A 16,993-nucleotide genomic window follows, 5' to 3' on the forward strand; every position below is an offset into this window, starting at 1 on the left:
GCTACTTACAGCTGGCTCAGGACATAAGGTTGGGGAGAAAAGAAAGGAGGGGAGTCAACACAAGGGAACAAAACCAAGAAGCCAAGATTCCCAAATACTCCCCCTAATAGCCACAGAGGCTATCTTAACGGCAAGCTGCATAAAGCCACCTTGGCCGTATGAAACACTGCAGAGTATTTGGCTGGTATACTGGCCTCTTCCAGCTCCTCGCTTTAGGAGGGTGAGGAGGAGGGATGAGAGGATGTACAGCAGCACGACAGGCAGAAGGCACTGGAGCTCTACCGAGGGAAGCACTGGAGCTCTACCGAGGGAAGCACTGGAGCTCTACCGAGGGAAGCACTGGAGCTCTACCGAGGGAAGCACTGGAGCTCTACCGAGGGAAGCACTGGAGCTCTACCGAGGGAAGCACTGGAGCTCTACCGAGGGAAGCACTGGAGCTCTACCGAGGGAAGCACTGGAGCTCTACCGAGGGAAGCACTGGAGCTCTACCGAGGGAAGCACTGGAGCTCTACCGAGGGAAGCACTGGAGCTCTACCGAGGGAAGCACTGGAGCTCTACCGAGGGAAGCACTGGAGCTCTACCGAGGGAAGCACTGGAGCTCTACCGAGGGAAGCACTGGAGCTCTACCGAGGGAAGCACTGGAGCTCTACCGAGGGAAGCACTGGAGCTCTACCGAGGGAAGCACTGGAGCTCTACCGAGGGAAGCACTGGAGCTCTACCGAGGGAAGCACTGGAGCTCTACCGAGGGAAGCACTGGAGCTCTACCGAGGGAAGCACTGGAGCTCTACCGAGGGAAGCACTGGAGCTCTACCGAGGGAAGCACTGGAGCTCTACCGAGGGAAGCACTGGAGCTCTACCGAGGGAAGCACTGGAGCTCTACCGAGGGAAGCACTGGAGCTCTACCGAGGGAAGCACTGGAGCTCTACCGAGGGAAGCACTGGAGCTCTACCGAGGGAAGCACCGGAGCTCTACCGAGGGAAGCACTGGCTGAGGGCTCCTAAGTGCAGCGAAGGACGCTTTGCAATGCTGCTCCCCTGTGGCGTGTTCTCTCACTGACACACGGAATCCATGCTCCTATGCAGAAGTGTCTTCTGGTCATACTGTCATGGAGGGTGTCCTGAGGCACTTGTGGTGGGGCTTCCTACACCCCTATCCGAAGGGAAACAGCCCCTTTGAAGGGGCCAGCAAATGAGCTCTGTGCTGATGGCTCCACGAGGCAGGCAGAGCTCACACCTGCAACACACTGGTGCTCCTAAAGAGCAGGCTGGGCTACAGGAAGGGCAAGTCTTTGGCCTGCAAGCAAGGTCACCTTTACTGTGGGTATCAGGCCAGTCCTGGGATGGCTGGGTGCCAAACTGCCTTTGACCATGATCGTGCAGTCCTTTGAGAACCTGGGCAGGCTTATCAGAGACACAAAATTCCCTTTAAAAAAAAAGCTGTTAACCTTAAGTAAATAATTCCTCCTTCACTGCCTGCCTGGCCAAAGCTTAGGCCAATGTGCTAAGGAGGTCTTGCCATACTGAGCATACTACTAGCAATTGCCACAAGAAGCAAAAAGGATGTGCTCCTGAGGTCACGCTGGACACCGGGTGACCGAGGCTCAGAGGCTCAAGCACAGGCTTGACAGTAAGTGAACAAGGCAAAGAAGACGACTTCAAGGGTGTGAAGGTATATTTTTCCAGGGTCACCCACATGACAGAGCATTACCACTTCCCCTGATCTTCCACCACTCCCCAAAGTAAAAAGGAACAGAGTGTACATGCTGCCCAATATTCAGAGGTGCCCCAAATGCTGGTGGAAGCACAGCTGTCAGCATTCAGTGCTACGGAAAAGCTGGCTGACTAGGGCATGACTCAGTTCTGTCACATCTCCCTCAAGTCCTAATTCATCCAAGAAGAATTTGCCTGCAGTATTTATCTGCTACATCACTCTCAAGCTGAGAAGCGCTATGCAGTTGAAGGTGGCTAAAATGTGGTCAAGTGGGAGACCAAGCTCTCTTCAGTCCATCAGTTCCTAATCAAGGCACTCTTTAGATCAGCTCTGGCTCTCTTGCTGTCAGGCAGACTATATCTCTTTTGCCAACACCTAAAAACGTAGTTATCTTTCCCGTGCAGAAGGACGTGGGCTGTATTACAAGGCTCCCAAATAACAGTGGCACCTGTACCTTGTTCCTTGTCAGGGCAGCCAAATGCTGAGTCCTAGCTGCAACAAGGAGCTGCTGACGCTGCCAAAAACAATACCTGAGCAAATCTTGGGAGCCCCAGAAAAATGACATGCCATCAGGACAAGAGCTCAGGCACTGTCCCAGAAGGGCTACCAGGCTTCTCAAAACAAAAGCCATTATTTGTGCTGTGTCTGAGCAGGTATTTGAATCTGGGCCTGCAGATGCAGAACCACATTCTGCAGGTCTATCACCAAGGGCTTCTAGAGCTGGGCAGGTAATTTGGAGAGCAACTTGCCACCTCCTGACCATCTGTAAGCCAGCTGTCCCCCAGGACTTGCAGCCAATGGAGAGTTCCCTCTGACCAAGGCAGGTTCTCTGCCCCATCATCGGGAACAGATTCAAACTGCTCCTGCCCTCTGCAAAAGCAGACTGAAGAAGCCTTCCAACAGGCATTTCAAAGACTAGAAACATGGACAACACATATCACTTCCCACAAGTAATTAATTCACTTTTTTGGGGGGTTGGAGAATGACAGCAAATGAGGATGAGAATGGAAAAGAGATCCCATGAATGGTTTCCACTACTTGCTGTTAGCATATCACCAGACAAATGAAGACACTAAATGTATCAGAAACCCCTGAAAACTTGGACTCACAACAAAATCATGCTGTTTTCTTCCTCTTAATACCGCCTACTTACTGGCAGAAAGGGAAGCCCTAATTCTTTAATGGCGCAGCTCCTGGAGTAAAGTCAGTCGATGGCTATACACCCTGACAGTACTACACTTCCACGACCACTACTTCCTGCTCCTTGAGCTGTGACAGAAGAAAATCGTAAAGCCACATGTAGGGTTGCCATTAAAAATGACTGTTTGTTTGCAGTTCAGGTTTGCCTCAGCTACAGCAACAAAGTGTTCAAAAAAAACTATGATCAGAAGTACGGGAACCATCATGGATGAGGTAAAGCTCATCTCCATTGACAGCAGCAGCTCTATTTTGAACCAAATAATTGCTGGCATTAATTACAGGAGTAGCTCTCCACCAGGTAGTATTTGAGTACTTTTAACAGGGATTACCAGAGGCAAGGTGAGCTCTAGCTTGGGTCTGTCTGGCCAAGGTCCACCACAAAGTTCCTCTCTCCCTTCTGCTTCACCTCTTTACCCAGGAGAAGCCCCCACTACGGTGCTGTAAAAAGGTCTTATTGAGGCTCACAGGCATTAGGGTAGAACAGAAAGTAACTAACTTCCTAGGGGCTGGAGCACAGGTCACAAGGGGAAGCAGGGAACATAACGGTTGGAGCTAAAGCAGAAATCAACATGCATGCACAAAGCTAACTATTGACAGCTGAAGGTCAAAGACAGAGGTCTTCTGCACTGGCCCCAACATCTCTAGCTCTTCCTGCAGCCTAGAATCCATGCCAGGGAGAACTGCACCTACCCAGCTGCTCCTGAGAGTTTAAGGAGAGGAAGAAAAGAAAGAAAATAGCTACAGTGATAGTAAATTAAGACCCATCAGCTCCTCAGAGCACCAGAAGGAAAGAAACCAGAGCCTTTATGATAATCATGGAGTTGGAGGTGACAGCGGGGAACAGCACTTAATGATAACTAAAAAAGCCAGACTGCACCTGCACTACCATACCCAAGGCTGTACTTGCTGCAATCTGAGGTGATAACGATGGCAGTAAATGGGTTACATGTAGAAACAGATAGCCCAAGAATAAGCCACCAACTGCTTCGTAGCAACCATTATCATCACTGCATACTCAGCAGAAGTAGTTACAAAATGCTGCATGCCTGCTTGGAAAGGATGCTGCACAGTTGGGTGTGTGTGTCTTTGGATCCTGCTGAGGCAGGCAGTGCTGTAAGTAGCATTGTGAAATGTAAAGAGCCTGTTTCACATAAATATATGCAAAATTTCAGGGTTCGTGGTATAAACTGGTGTTAGTAGGGCAAAGGGAAAGCTTGCAGACAGAAGGGAATGGACTTGATGCCAAAGATTAAGCTGCAATAAGGCATTTACAAAATAAAGAGTTAAACCTGTTCAAAGTCAGGGTCAAGCTGCTTCTAATATTCTTTTTTAAAAATAAAATTTAAAAATTGCTGCCTCCCTGCAGAAAGCTATGCTCCTTTATGCTGAACAACTGCCTACAGATGAACTCCCCCATGCAGGTCATGCATCACTGCTTAGATTTTACCTTCAAAATAATCAACATTTACTATTTCCAGCATCTCCCACAGTACCAGGCACCTTCCACAAAGGGGCTAAAACTTCTGAGGCACTTTTGAATCAAGTGCCCCACAGCAGGAATATCTCTTTGTAGCTTCCATTAATTAATAGCTGGCACCTGCCCTGAAGCACTGGCATTTCTGAAGCAGAGGCTAGTCATTACCTAGAAAGGAGGAGGAATTATTCCTTCTTCTAGACTTACTAAGCTCTTGCTGCCTTGAGCACCCTGAGCAATGCTGAGTTCTTCTTCCAGAAGGAAGGCACCTGGTCTGCACAAATAATGCACGCTTCTCTTCGTGCATGCCTGCATCTTTGCCTTGGGCACTGTTGTCTGCCTTGTCCAAAGGTTATCCACAAATACAATCAATCCTTCAAGGCTTGGACTAATCCATGTATCCTTTTTAAGTATACATTACACAAAATTATAACTTTATCACATTGCTACTTGCTCCTCCTTCCAAGCTAGTGGTAAGGGAATTAAGCTGTGGCCCTTTGTGCACCACAATTTACCACTCCACAAGCTGGCAAGTTTCTTGCTTGGTTTTCTTTCTTTCAGCCTGCTCCCAATCCAAGATTTCTTGCCTCCACTGCTCACATTTCTTTATTAGCTCTTTGCAAAAAGCCTTGATGGAATGAAGTAAATTACTTCTGATTTCTTTCACCTATTATTTGCTAGTATAGTCTTAGAGCTGTTGTAATGAGGAACGCTTGATCCTATTATACCAAGTTAAATTAGGTGTTACAGGATTCTATTTTATTCCCTGCTGTCTTATGAAGAGAGAGCATGAAGGACAGTTGCTGTGAAAACACAGTTGTTCACACAGACATTAAGAAAACGGACCTAACGAGATCATCTTTAAATTGAAATGGAGTTTTCTAAGCTTTGCCTGTGCTTGGCAAATGAGTGATGAGATAGTAACTGCTCAAATTTACAGCACAGCTTGAGCAATGCTGATATCATCAAGATGTTTGCATGAATGATGTTCAAGTTTGAGGGACACATGCACCTGACTAATGGTAAACCACTGTCAAAGCAGTCTCAGAAGGGCAGGTGCCAGGAGGCGGGAGTACCTGCCAGGGTGGCTGGAAGTGCAACCACTCCAACTGAAGGCAGGGTGGTGATTCCAAGGGCTGGGAGAAATTCTACATATTGCTCCAGGAAATAAGACTTCATGGTGCATTGCACTGAGAATAGGCAGCTCATTTTAATGAGAAGACATATCGCTGTCAGCAACTCAACCCGTTTGTTTCTTCCACAGCTCTTAAGTGATCCTCCCTCTCCAGCAAGGCTTCATCTTTCTCAGAAAGGATGTGCTCTAATATCAGTCTCATCATAATAATCGTTCAGCTCTTCTGCAGTGCACCCTCTGTTTCTTAGAGGCTGATCTCTTCTTACACTTCAAACTATCCCTTCGCATCCTTTCCTGAATCCTAGGCCAGGTAAAATAGGCATGTCGTAGGTCAGTATTTGTACTCTGCAACCAGCATCTGCTCCTGTTCACTTACATGTGCATTCACTTTTACTGAAGCCCTAGGCTCTGTGTGGAGTGCAAGTCCCCCACCTCTGTGCAGGTTACTCAAAGGCAGGCAGGTGGCATTTTATTCTTGGGCCCTTGGGCAGAAGACAGGATTATATCAAGGACAGTATTAGCACAGCGCACAGTACCGGGAAGTCGTTAATTGCTTGTATGGACCAACGTCGCCGGGCAGAGCGAGGAGACATCTGTATGTGAAAACATTATACCCAGGAAAAGGGAAGAGAGACACCAAGAAAATTAAAGACAAAGGTAAATAAACTGAAATTAAAAGTGCCCTGAACCAGCAGAGTAAAAGATACCGTTCCCAATGGTTCTGTTACACAACAAACAGTTGCAAACAACAATCCCCCCTTTTATCCACACACAACTGTACTCTACAACATTACCTACGGCCCTGGCAAAGCCAGGGCGGCTGTGTCTGTGCCCCACACCAGCCTCTGTGGAAGACTTTGGCAACCACAAATCTGAATAAAGTCTTCCACACTGAGCTGTATTATTGCAAGAAGCACTCAACTGCTTCACATGACCTTGTTCGTACCATGAATTGTCAGCAGAGGACAACACCCTCGTGCTCCACATGCTAGGCTCCTACTCTAACCAGTATTACTCCTCTTGGCTGAAAGGGAAGGCAGCTAAGTGCAAACTGCAGCACTTTTAACACAGCTGTCCAGTGCCATGGCACAGAAATCTGCAGGAAGCTAAACAAACACTCCTGCTTACTCAGATATCCATTTAAGATCCAGCATCATCCAGGACTTCATTCACTGGAACCTGCTGTAACTGTTCACTTTAATTTTAAACAATAAAAGCCACATGTTCTGGATATTAGATGCGGAGACCCCACTACTTGGCAGGGCCATGTGGAAAGTGTCATTACGGGTTGAGGAACTCATTCAGGTTGAGTGAGCAATCAAATTCACTGATTGACTATGCAGAATAGCCACAAAGTAGGCTTTCATTAGGAACTTGCAGACATTTCATTAAGTACTTAGCTCAGGATTATAGCAACAATAAATGGAATGTCTCAAAGCACATTACTATGCACTCACTTGAAAAAAATTGTTACAGTTCTGTAAGAGTCAACACAATAAAACGGGTCATATGTGTCTTTTGCAATGTATTTTACATTTTTTTCCGGCCAATGATAGGTGGTCAGGACCATCAGCCATGCCTTCAGCCCCTACCCTCCCTTGCACCTCACTGTGGGGCAGACCCCTTGGTCAGGGAGCCGATTGGTGAGGCTGCTGCAGGGCCCCACAGAAGGAGAGGGGAGAAGACTGCAACCTTGTGTTACAGGTTCCTCCACCAGGCCTCACAAAACAGGGAGAAAAGGGTTAGTTGAAGGAAATTCAGTACAGTGAAGAAGCAAAACTAAGCTCAGTGCTCCCACAAAGTCCTGCTCTCCTGTAGGCCTCCACTGCTGCCAGCCTACTCGGCCCTGTGCTGTGAGCCTGAGAGGTCTGCAACCAGGTGGGCGCCAGGCAAAGCCCAACGGATGTCCTGAGAAGCAGCAGTTCCCAAGCCCTGCCAAATTCCCTGACACGGAGCATGAGTACACTGCTGTCACCACCCCTGTGTACAGCTGTTCCTCAGGCAAGGCTGAGCTGTCCCCAGGTCCCCACTGGAATGATCCCCTAACTGGGGGGCAAAAAAAACAGTCATGACACTTTCTTTATGAGACATCCAGGTTTGAATCACTGATGGCATTGCCACAGTATAGATATGGCATCTCCTTTTTGCTGACTACTATTCTGGGGTGTTTTTTTGAGGAGTATAAAAGAGGGAGGAAGAAAGGAAGACTGCGCATGTGCAAACAAAAAGCGAGGATCTATGTGTGTGTCTATATATAAACACACACATTTAAATGAGCACAGAAAGGCTCAGGGCCAGATTTAGTTTCATTTTGGTTTACTAAGGAGATCTCTGTTGGATTCAGCAGTTCCCCTGCCATTATGGGAACATGACATATTTCCTGTCTAGCAACCGGCAAATTCCATTTGTTTGCTAATGGTAGTGATGCCAGTGGTTGCTATGCAGGATTTAAATACCTGGTTATTGCTGACAAATTCAGGCTTGGGGCTGAAGTTATGTAACATGAGAGTTTAACACACAAAATTTCAACTTTCATTTAATGCAAATATAAAATCCAAGCTTCAGAGCAATGAGCTAGCTAGACTCAGAGCTTAGGCTTTTTAAAATCCTCACAATGAAATGACATTAAAAAATGTAGTATTGATCTAATAGAGGCCATGACATCAACTCCTGAAGAATCAGAAAACCTCTGCTGAAAAGAGACGGTTTTGGTGGTTTTTTTAAGCTATTTCATCTGCAAGAACATTTGAACTAGCTTCCTGCTAGGGCCCTTACACTTCTTCCAACCCGGCATGTGAGGAGATAGCTTGGCAGGGGAAAGAGAAACACAGGAATTTTCTCTGGCTTTCAGCAGACATGGCTACACACATGCTTTGTTCTCTTGACTCCCCTCCCCCCCGGCCCTGACAAAAATCTTGTTGCCATCAATACAAAGGCTGGGGAGACAGGCCACATGAAACTGCACCAAGCTGCTTCCACATGTTATTTTTAACCTTGTCTGTCATCTTGGAGAGCTATGTGTCAGAGACAAGCATGATGCAGAAGACAGAGGTAGCTCTTTAAATAAACTCTCCTGCAAAGACCAGAACAGACTGTAAAATTCTTGTACCAGGCAGCACCATTTTCTCTTCTCATCAAAAAGAAGTTGGGGGGGCAGGGGGGGAGCACAGGAATAGAACTGGGACTCTCAGAGCCTTCTGGGGTCTGTATGGAGGCAAAGCTTGCAATGGGGATAGAGGCTCGCCCCACAGCTGGTAGGTGTAATGACTAACTCACACCATGTAAGCAAGACACAGTCCCAGTGGGGTTGGCTGTCATGCCTAGCACTACTGGAATATCAAGACCTCTTTCAGTACAAGAGCTCAAGGCTCTGACTTTTCCTCTGCTTCCAGCACAGAAGTTCCCAAGCTCCACTGCAGCAGAGTGCAGACAGCTCTTGGCTTTCCTTGGGGTACCTGGAGGCTCTCTGTTGCTGCAGCAGATGTCCTGCCCGCAGCACAGACAGTGGGCAAACTACTCAAATGTCTTGAATTCTCAGGCTCTTAGTGGAAGCTTGCCATATTTTTTGTGAGCCACTTCACCTCCTGCTGAAGCACAGGGAGTTTGTCTCTGAGCAAGCTGTACGGCCTATTACTCCCAAGCATCTGCTCTGGGTGCACCAGGCCCTCAGCTGCTTCAGAACTACCCTATGGCCACCCTACAATTAGCAGTGGGTCTTCCTCACCCACTATATCCCAGAAGGAAACAATCCCTGTCTCCTTCAAAGCCTTGCTTTGTAAACAGCAACAACAGCAAGAGCTACACCTAAACCAGAAGTACATGCATTGGAAGATCTTTGGAGAATCATGTAGGAATGATTTTTGTTTAAAACAGTCCAAAGGGGCACATATCCCCGAAAGAGACATCTGTAATAGAAATAACCCAAATACAACCCATAATCCAGGAGAGGTTGTCAGTTATCTGCAGAGAGCCACAACCCTTTCCATTTACATAAATCAGGGAGTACAGAGAAAAGCAGAGTTGCCTAAAGGTACTTATCTGGAGACTACAACTGCTTAAGTGGGAGATTTTAACCCTATGTGATGCAAAGGGAGACAGGAAGCTGTGATGGTCAGTGTAGAGAGATATCAAAATAAGCAGGTCAAACGCTAGATAGGATGAGTAAAGAAGTTACTAACAGGAGATAAATCCATGTGACATTTTTACAGAGCTGCCTGTAAAAGGATGCCTTCTTGAGAGGAATCTGAAGCTTCTGTCACCAGCAATGCTCACAGCTAGATGAAAGGAATACAGGTCATAAAAGCTGAAGTGTTGGGAAAGACTGTCTGGTCTGGTACTTACCCTCTCTTTGTAGTAGAAGGAGCTAATGGAGACCTGCTCCTTCTCGCTGCGTGTCGGACTCCCGCTGTACAAACGCAGATTGCCTGGAGTCTCTGTGCGCATCTTCATTGGAGTAATGAGGCCACTATGGTACGCTGATAAAGCTGACAGGGACCTAGAAACAAGAGAATACACTTTCAGGAGCTTTCACCCACCAAATTGCCCTGGAGACTCACACTGACGTCTCCACTAACCCAAGCTGCTGGCAATGTTCCAGGTGTGTGGAAGGAAGGGGTTTCTGCTGAGGGCCAGTGATGTAAGGGACCAGCCTCTCTGTGTCAAGGGCACAGCTAACACTAGAGGTCAGTACTTTCTGAGGGTCAGTAGCTCCAGTGTAGGATCTGATATTCTCCTGCTTTCCTGCCTATGACAGCAGCACACTTCAAATGCAATGCAGGGTACTCACCTGGGCGTGGGCTCTGTCGGGGACACTGCACGGTGCATGGTCATGGGTCTCGTGAAATACACCAGGTACCCTGAAGAGACAGCACATGGCATAAAGATCACACAACAAGGAGTACATGATCCAGGGGTGGTTTACACAGGGAAACCTGGTCATTTAATGTGTCAGAGTCAAGGGGCTGGGTGCCTATCCCCCTGAGCACTTTTAAACTACAAGTAGACAACCACATCATGGCAACCCAAATACACTCCCTGCAAACCCATTAAAGAGCAAGTTTCATTGAGGTGATTGTCTTACAAGCACCATCTCAAGTGGCTTACAGACGTTAGAGAAAAGACAGTAAAAGAAAATTAGCAAATACATATTTTAACTCTTCACCAGAACTTGTCAAGCACTGATACTCCAGAGGCAAGTGAGGTGATGTTTGGCTATGCAGAAAAACCATTGCAGCTTGTGCGACTCTCCCCTTCAACAGGATAACCCAAGCTATCTGAAGCCAACTCCAAAGCACTCTCTCACAGCCTTACCCCATTTGTTAGCATCTCAAGTGTCCCCAGCCACCCACTCCTGCAAGAGTTTCAGGACTTCACAGGTTTCACTGAGCCTATTCAATGCAATACTACTTGTTTCACTTTTGCTAGGAATTCGGTGAGGCCTGTATGAAAAGCGGCTTTCAAAAACTGCTTGAACTGGGATGCAGTCAGGTCTGGAGGAACCATGCTTGCATCTGAAAGACCTCAGTGAAACTTAACAGCTCTTACTCAGACCTTAACCTGTTTTTTAAGGAAGATCTTTGCACGGTACACACTCTCCTAGAAACCTGGACGTGATTGTACCTCATCTCCCATTTAGAAGTTTCCCAATGACCGTGGGAAAGCCGCTTTGGACAACAGAAAGGGTGCAGAATGAGAAAGAGTGGTTAGTAACAAGAATATGACTTCAGCAAGGGCTAAGTTCAATCCTAAATCACATTAATTTTGTGAAGACTGAGAATCAGAGTATGTCCAGCAGTTTGAAGCTGGTAGGAGAGAACTAGGCAAGGAAAACAGCAATTTCCAGTCTTCTGTAAAAGGTCCGTCAATGCTTCTGGCATACCACACGCCAAAGGCCATCTCTTCAACTAGTCCTGGATTTCTAAATCCTAAAAATCCCACATGCAACACCAACTGCAAACAGTTGCTAACTAGTCTCATCATCTATAAATTTATCACAACATCGCTACTTTAATACCATCATTCACTGCATGGCAGTGGCCAAAGCCTTATCTTGTTCAGAGGCAAGTGTTCCCCACGGTATTGAAAGGTCCATTCCCCTGGTAGCTGTTGTAACTTATCAGCAATGGGGCTAACCTGCACCACAGAACCTGGCTCCAGAGGTCCGTGGAAATGGGATGTTAGAGTCCTGGTAGGAGCCATAGGCATTGGAGACCCGGGCGAACGTGGGCAAGGGGGGTGTTACGGAGTTTGACAAAGCGTAGGGATTGCTGGATGTGCTGTCCTCTTGGTTCTGAAACAGAAGTTACCCAAGGTCACACTCCTGCTGCCACAGGAAGGAAACCCAGCTGGAGCACCAGGCACCACAGTGCCAAGCAGCCTCACGGAAGGTGCTTGCCCTTCGAGCTAGAGCAGATCAAGCAGAGCATGGTTATTGCTCTGGCTCTGGCAAAGGCACTTGAAAGCACATTTACCTCTGAGGAAAGAGCTTCTCTGGCTGCTTGTCCAGAGGTTTCTCTCCTACCACAGCGATGTTGAATTACAGAGCTTAACTTGGGGTGAAATAGCAGGAAACTATACAGAAATTCTGACCTTCAGATTCTGGATATGACTCTCAACACGGGCAGCTGAGCTAAACTGGATACCTCAATGATGCAAGTGAGACAAGTCTCCTTAAGTAGGAATATCACACGACTGTGGGGGGTCAAATGCAGGCTGGGAGACTTGAAGTGAGGAAGACATGTGGTGTGAAATACTGGGGGACCTCAGGCCTATCCATATGAATTTTGGCAGAAATCTACATTTATTTGGATAGAGAGTACTACAGCTTAGGTTTAAAGGAATTCTTTAAAGGCAGCAGTGCCTTGCTTGAATCAACAAATTTCCATACAACAGAGAAAGTTCCCACTCTTATAACATTACTGTTGAAACCAAACAGAATTAAGCCTTTCCATGTAAAAAAAAAAAAAAGCCCTTTATTTGTGATGAATAAACAAAGCCTCTTGGAAAAGAAACTTGAGGAGACTCTCCAATCTCTTCCTGAACACTAAAAACACCTGCTCTGGTACACTTCACCCACACAGAGACCTAACACCTGACACTGGGATGCTGTGTAGGTATCACAAATCTCTCAGCTAAGGGCAGAGTGTGACTTGGATTTATCTGCAGAGTCATCCCTACAAAACCTCAGCACAAGGCTTCAGTAAAAACAGACTTTCACACTTTCTTTGTGTGAGGGAAGAAAACAGACCCTAGAATAGGACTAGCAGGATCTTTGACTAGAACCGAGGAGGTGAAAACATCTGCCACTGCCTTTCAGACAAGAATTAATCCGTTGGCTCCCTTAGACCTCCCATCTTCTCTCACAGATGATAACCATGCCCTTGCACTCAGTCTGATATACTCTGAGCTGGGAAGCTACCATGCACTACTGGGATGTTCCAACCCCCAGTCATTCCTGCTAACCTGAACACCAGTGAGCATGTAGAGTTCCCCAAAGCAGCAAACCTTCAGGGCCTGATTTTTGGAAACAAAATACATCTAATTATCTGCTCAGTTTTCTCCAACATTAATCAGAAGCGCTTACACAAATGTAACGGCCAGTCACAGGGGTCTATTTACATGTCTAATGAGGCCGGACTCTCACTGCAGAGTCAGAAGCGTGGGATGTGGGAGAAGAAAAACTAGGGCAGAAAGCCCACACAGTGCTCCATACCACAACAGACTCCAACCAGGAGACCAGCTGACGCAGGCAGGGCTCCAGACAGCTCTGGTTCCGCTTCACTTTCTGCAGAGAAGTGTCTTTCAATATCTGGAATACATACAAGATGCAGCTTGAATCATGGTTACATTCATACCTTCCCCACATCTTTTTCAGTCTGCAGAACAACTAAGATGCCAGGATCCAGAGAGGCCAATGACCTCCCGTAACATCCACTGGAGCCACACTGACCCACTGGTGTGCTGTCTGCCTTGAGGAATGACTGTAAGCTTTGATCAAAGCGCTGAGGGCCCACCTAGATTCAAGCACACTCAGAGCCAGGATCTGTGCTTCTATACTACTGTAGCCCATATGTTCCACAGCAGTTTGTGACAAACTGAATGAGTTCTTTTTCATGAAGGAACCCAAGTTGATCCATCTATTTGCTGCTGGAGAAGGGATTTCATCAGCAACAGGACTTCCTACACCAGATGATCAAACACCTCATCTGGAATTAGTGGGGCCTGTGTAAAAAGTCTCCTCATTTTTAAAATACTTTGTACAGGAAAGCAGGAAGCAACATCCCAGCTCAAAAATCTTATCTTTCTGCAGCTGGATGCTTAGCTGGTCATTTTGTCTATTACAGGGTTGGGGCCAACTGTGTGAGGAGAAGGATGTTAGGGATCCTCAGGCAATACACATCACACAGGAATACAGTAGCTATGAAGAACACATCTTCAAAAACACCAGTGGAGAAAGGCAAATACTAGGCTCCAAGCCCAACAAAAACCTCATCCTAGGTGCTCCACAATGTATCAGTTCAAAGTGACCTGTGGTATGTATGCTTTATTGTGTCAGTAAGCTAGACTTCAAGTGTCCAGCATTTGCGTATTTATAGAGACGGCGTACACTCCTTGCATACCTTCAGCAGCTTTGCCTTCATGGAGGCAGTGATCGAGGTCGGGCTGATGAACTGGAAGGACGGTGCAGCATTATTGGGATACTGGACAGGGAACATCACCAGCATCCTGACTCTATGGTTGCCGCAGTGCACCGAGACTGTACAGCTACGACTCACTGCATCCATCTGTGTGAGAAAAAGCAATTGCTTTGTAGTTAGATCTCCAAGGTCCTTTAAACTTTTAGAAGTTTAAATTCATGCCGAGGGGCTGATTCCTCTGCACACCCATAAGATGAAGTCATGCTGTTCTCAAGGGCAGTGAACACAGTGACAGCAAAAAACCCCAGGCAGATGTGGATGGACTCAGCTCACACCAGTAGACTGCCAGTCCAGCATCCCAGCATCTGGAGACCACAGCCAGCCCAGGCTGCGCCAGGTATCAGGCTCTGCTCCCCACAGCCACTGCACCCCAGCCCGCTTCGACTGGCTGTGGAGAGCTCCAGGCCCAGTGCAGCAGTAACAGGCACGATCTAAGATCATACAGAACTGTCACAGAAAACTACATCAGGATCATGCCATGAGCTGTGAAACCACAGGGCTGGGAAAGGAGACAGGCAGCTGCCTCAGGCCTCTCATCCCAGTACAGTGCTGTGCCTCCAGCCACCTTCCATGCACAAAGGAGGGTTTGGCATGCAATGGAGGTGCCAAAATTCGGGGAGAGACTGCAGGATAGGGAGGGATCAGCAGATCAGGTTCAGGAATGGCTGAAATGAGACCAGCTGCATGTAGTGGAACAAGTCACTTTCCACTCTGCAGTCTAGGCAGAGGGGAAAACACCATCCAGTCTTCTCGGGACCAGAGCCAGTGTACTTACTGTGCTGAAATACTTCCCTCATTCCCAGTGTCTGGGATTATCCTCTTTCTTACTGCCCCAGCCAAGAGTATCTCTACAGCTCAAAATAAACCTTGCTTACAGTCAGCAGTCACTGCAGCAAAAAAGGTTCCCCCCAGAAAGCTCTGATAAACCAGCCTGCCCACATCCCTCCCTAACAAGACAGAAAAAGAAAACTCTTTACCTCCACATTGACATTTCGGATCTGCACGTTAATCAGTGAAAACTCCTGCTGCAGTGTTTGGGGCAGCCCCAGCTGGTCCATTTTCTTTCCCACCAGAGGATCATTCAGGAAATCTTCTTTTAAGGCTAACAGGAAAGATGGAGAACAGGTTGAGACAAGCTGTTACAGACCAACGACCTTTGGCATGCGATGCCAGGAGGCGGCCAAGACAGCAGGCTGTCCTCTGGTCTTCTGGCACGTATAGGTATGAGTTTTACCTGGCAAAGACCTGCAAGCTGGAGGGTCTCAGCTATTGTTTGGAGGCAGGCTTCTGAGCCTTGCTCTTCAGAAAACCAAACCTGTCTGCACACAGGTTTCCCAGGAAGGTTACAGAAGCTGCCTGTATTCTGTACAGCCTTGAACAGTCTGTCTCTACTCATTTGAGACCCCTTCTCCTCACTACACAGTACTGCCAGAGTCATGAACAGCTGAACTGGAGCCTCTCGGTTCAGCAGGAAAAACTGGTGCCAAAGCAGTCTCCAGGAGGTGCTCTGGTCTTTGGGACTCATACCTCACCACTCTTGGCTTTCAGGGAACGCTTCCAAAGCATAATAAGGCTCTGGGAGAGAGAAGAGGGTATTTCTGGCCCTAGTAGACGCTTAATTCATTTGTAGAGCCGTTAGCATTTAATGTTGCAAAGCACTCTAGTGTTTTAATGGTCTTTGAAGACTCATCTAAACGCTGGGTCTAGCTGCCTGGTTCCAACTATTTTCAGGAGGACAATAACCCCTGAAGGCCAGAATACATTTAAACAGCCAGGCAAGCGCTGCAGGACACAAGGAACTATGGTTAAGATAACAAAGTTGTCTGAGTTTCAGAAGAATTGGTCTCTGCCTGTAGTCATGCGTGTCTTTCACCTTACATCTTGCTATGTACACCCAACTAGGGCAGGGGCAACTCCTTCTGAAGGAGGTTCGCTATGGCACCACTTCCTAAGATGTCCAAATGTATTTTTTGATGACGCTTCCAAGGACACAAGAGAAGTCCTGATTATTCAGCTGTCATTCTCACCCTTGCGATATCATATTGTACAGACTATTCCTAGCAAAAAAATAAATTACAAGAAGTGCAAAAAGCTGTCCTCTTACAGGAGTTGGACTTTGCTGCTGGCACAAATATATCTGGTTTTACTGCTCCCCAGTGGGTTGCTGAATTTGGATAGGTAGGATGCTTAGCTACTCGTTCCTGTTTATGATTTTATTGTAGTGCTTAGATATACTTCACAAAAGGGAGCTGAAAAAGGGATTAAAGGAAGATCAGTGGCTCTCAAGCAAGATAATTATTTCTAGCTCAAGACACCACATAGCTTACTGAAAAGCCATCTCTAAGGTTTCCAATACGGGCAGTACCCTCCCTTTGTTTTCTCCTCCCATTCCCTTCCAATTAGTTTCTAATCCCCAAAAGCCCACATATTTGTTTAGATTCCTAAAGATTCTTTATAGGCAGCAGCCAGTGAGGAGAGGTGAACACTGACGACACAGCTGGTGGGCTTTCTGATTTATTTGCAGAGCACTGTTCTCTTCAAAGCTCCCCCAAAGAGCTTTACTAATATAACACAGAGACTTTGTCTGCAGCTGAAATGCAACCACCTCCAGGGTGAAACATCCACAGACCACAATAGCTTTTAGGCTAGAAAGAACTGAAATTCCTACCTAGGGACTTGCTTGTGCATTGATCCTGCAGTCACAGTATTTGCAGCAAAATCTACCCTGCTACAGAAAAGCCATTTTCATTCCCTTTGGTTACAAGGGAAACATTAACA

The 16,993-nt window shown here is 47.0% G+C and overlaps 1 protein-coding gene across 2 annotated transcripts in view; it reads right to left on the reverse strand.

Annotated features, from left to right (window-relative positions):
- Positions 1–16,993, reverse strand: part of WDR59 (WD repeat domain 59) — a 50,479-nt gene that overhangs the window by 10,298 nt on the left and 23,188 nt on the right. For both annotated transcript variants that reach the window (XR_010374232.1, XM_064459253.1), the window contains exons 13-18: positions 15,193–15,317; positions 14,138–14,302; positions 13,231–13,326; positions 11,652–11,808; positions 10,306–10,375; positions 9,861–10,014 (exon numbers count right to left, since the gene is read on the reverse strand). Coding sequence is in view for 1 of the 2 variants with exons in the window: in XM_064459253.1 (XP_064315323.1) it covers positions 9,861–10,014; positions 10,306–10,375; positions 11,652–11,808; positions 13,231–13,326; positions 14,138–14,302; positions 15,193–15,317 (767 nt within the window). In the remaining variant the exon portion in view is untranslated. The remainder of the gene's footprint in view (positions 1–9,860; positions 10,015–10,305; positions 10,376–11,651; positions 11,809–13,230; positions 13,327–14,137; positions 14,303–15,192; positions 15,318–16,993) is intronic.

This window comes from Phalacrocorax carbo, chromosome 8 (assembly GCF_963921805.1).
Source record: "Phalacrocorax carbo chromosome 8, bPhaCar2.1, whole genome shotgun sequence".
Taxonomy (NCBI): Eukaryota; Metazoa; Chordata; class Aves; order Suliformes; family Phalacrocoracidae; genus Phalacrocorax; species Phalacrocorax carbo.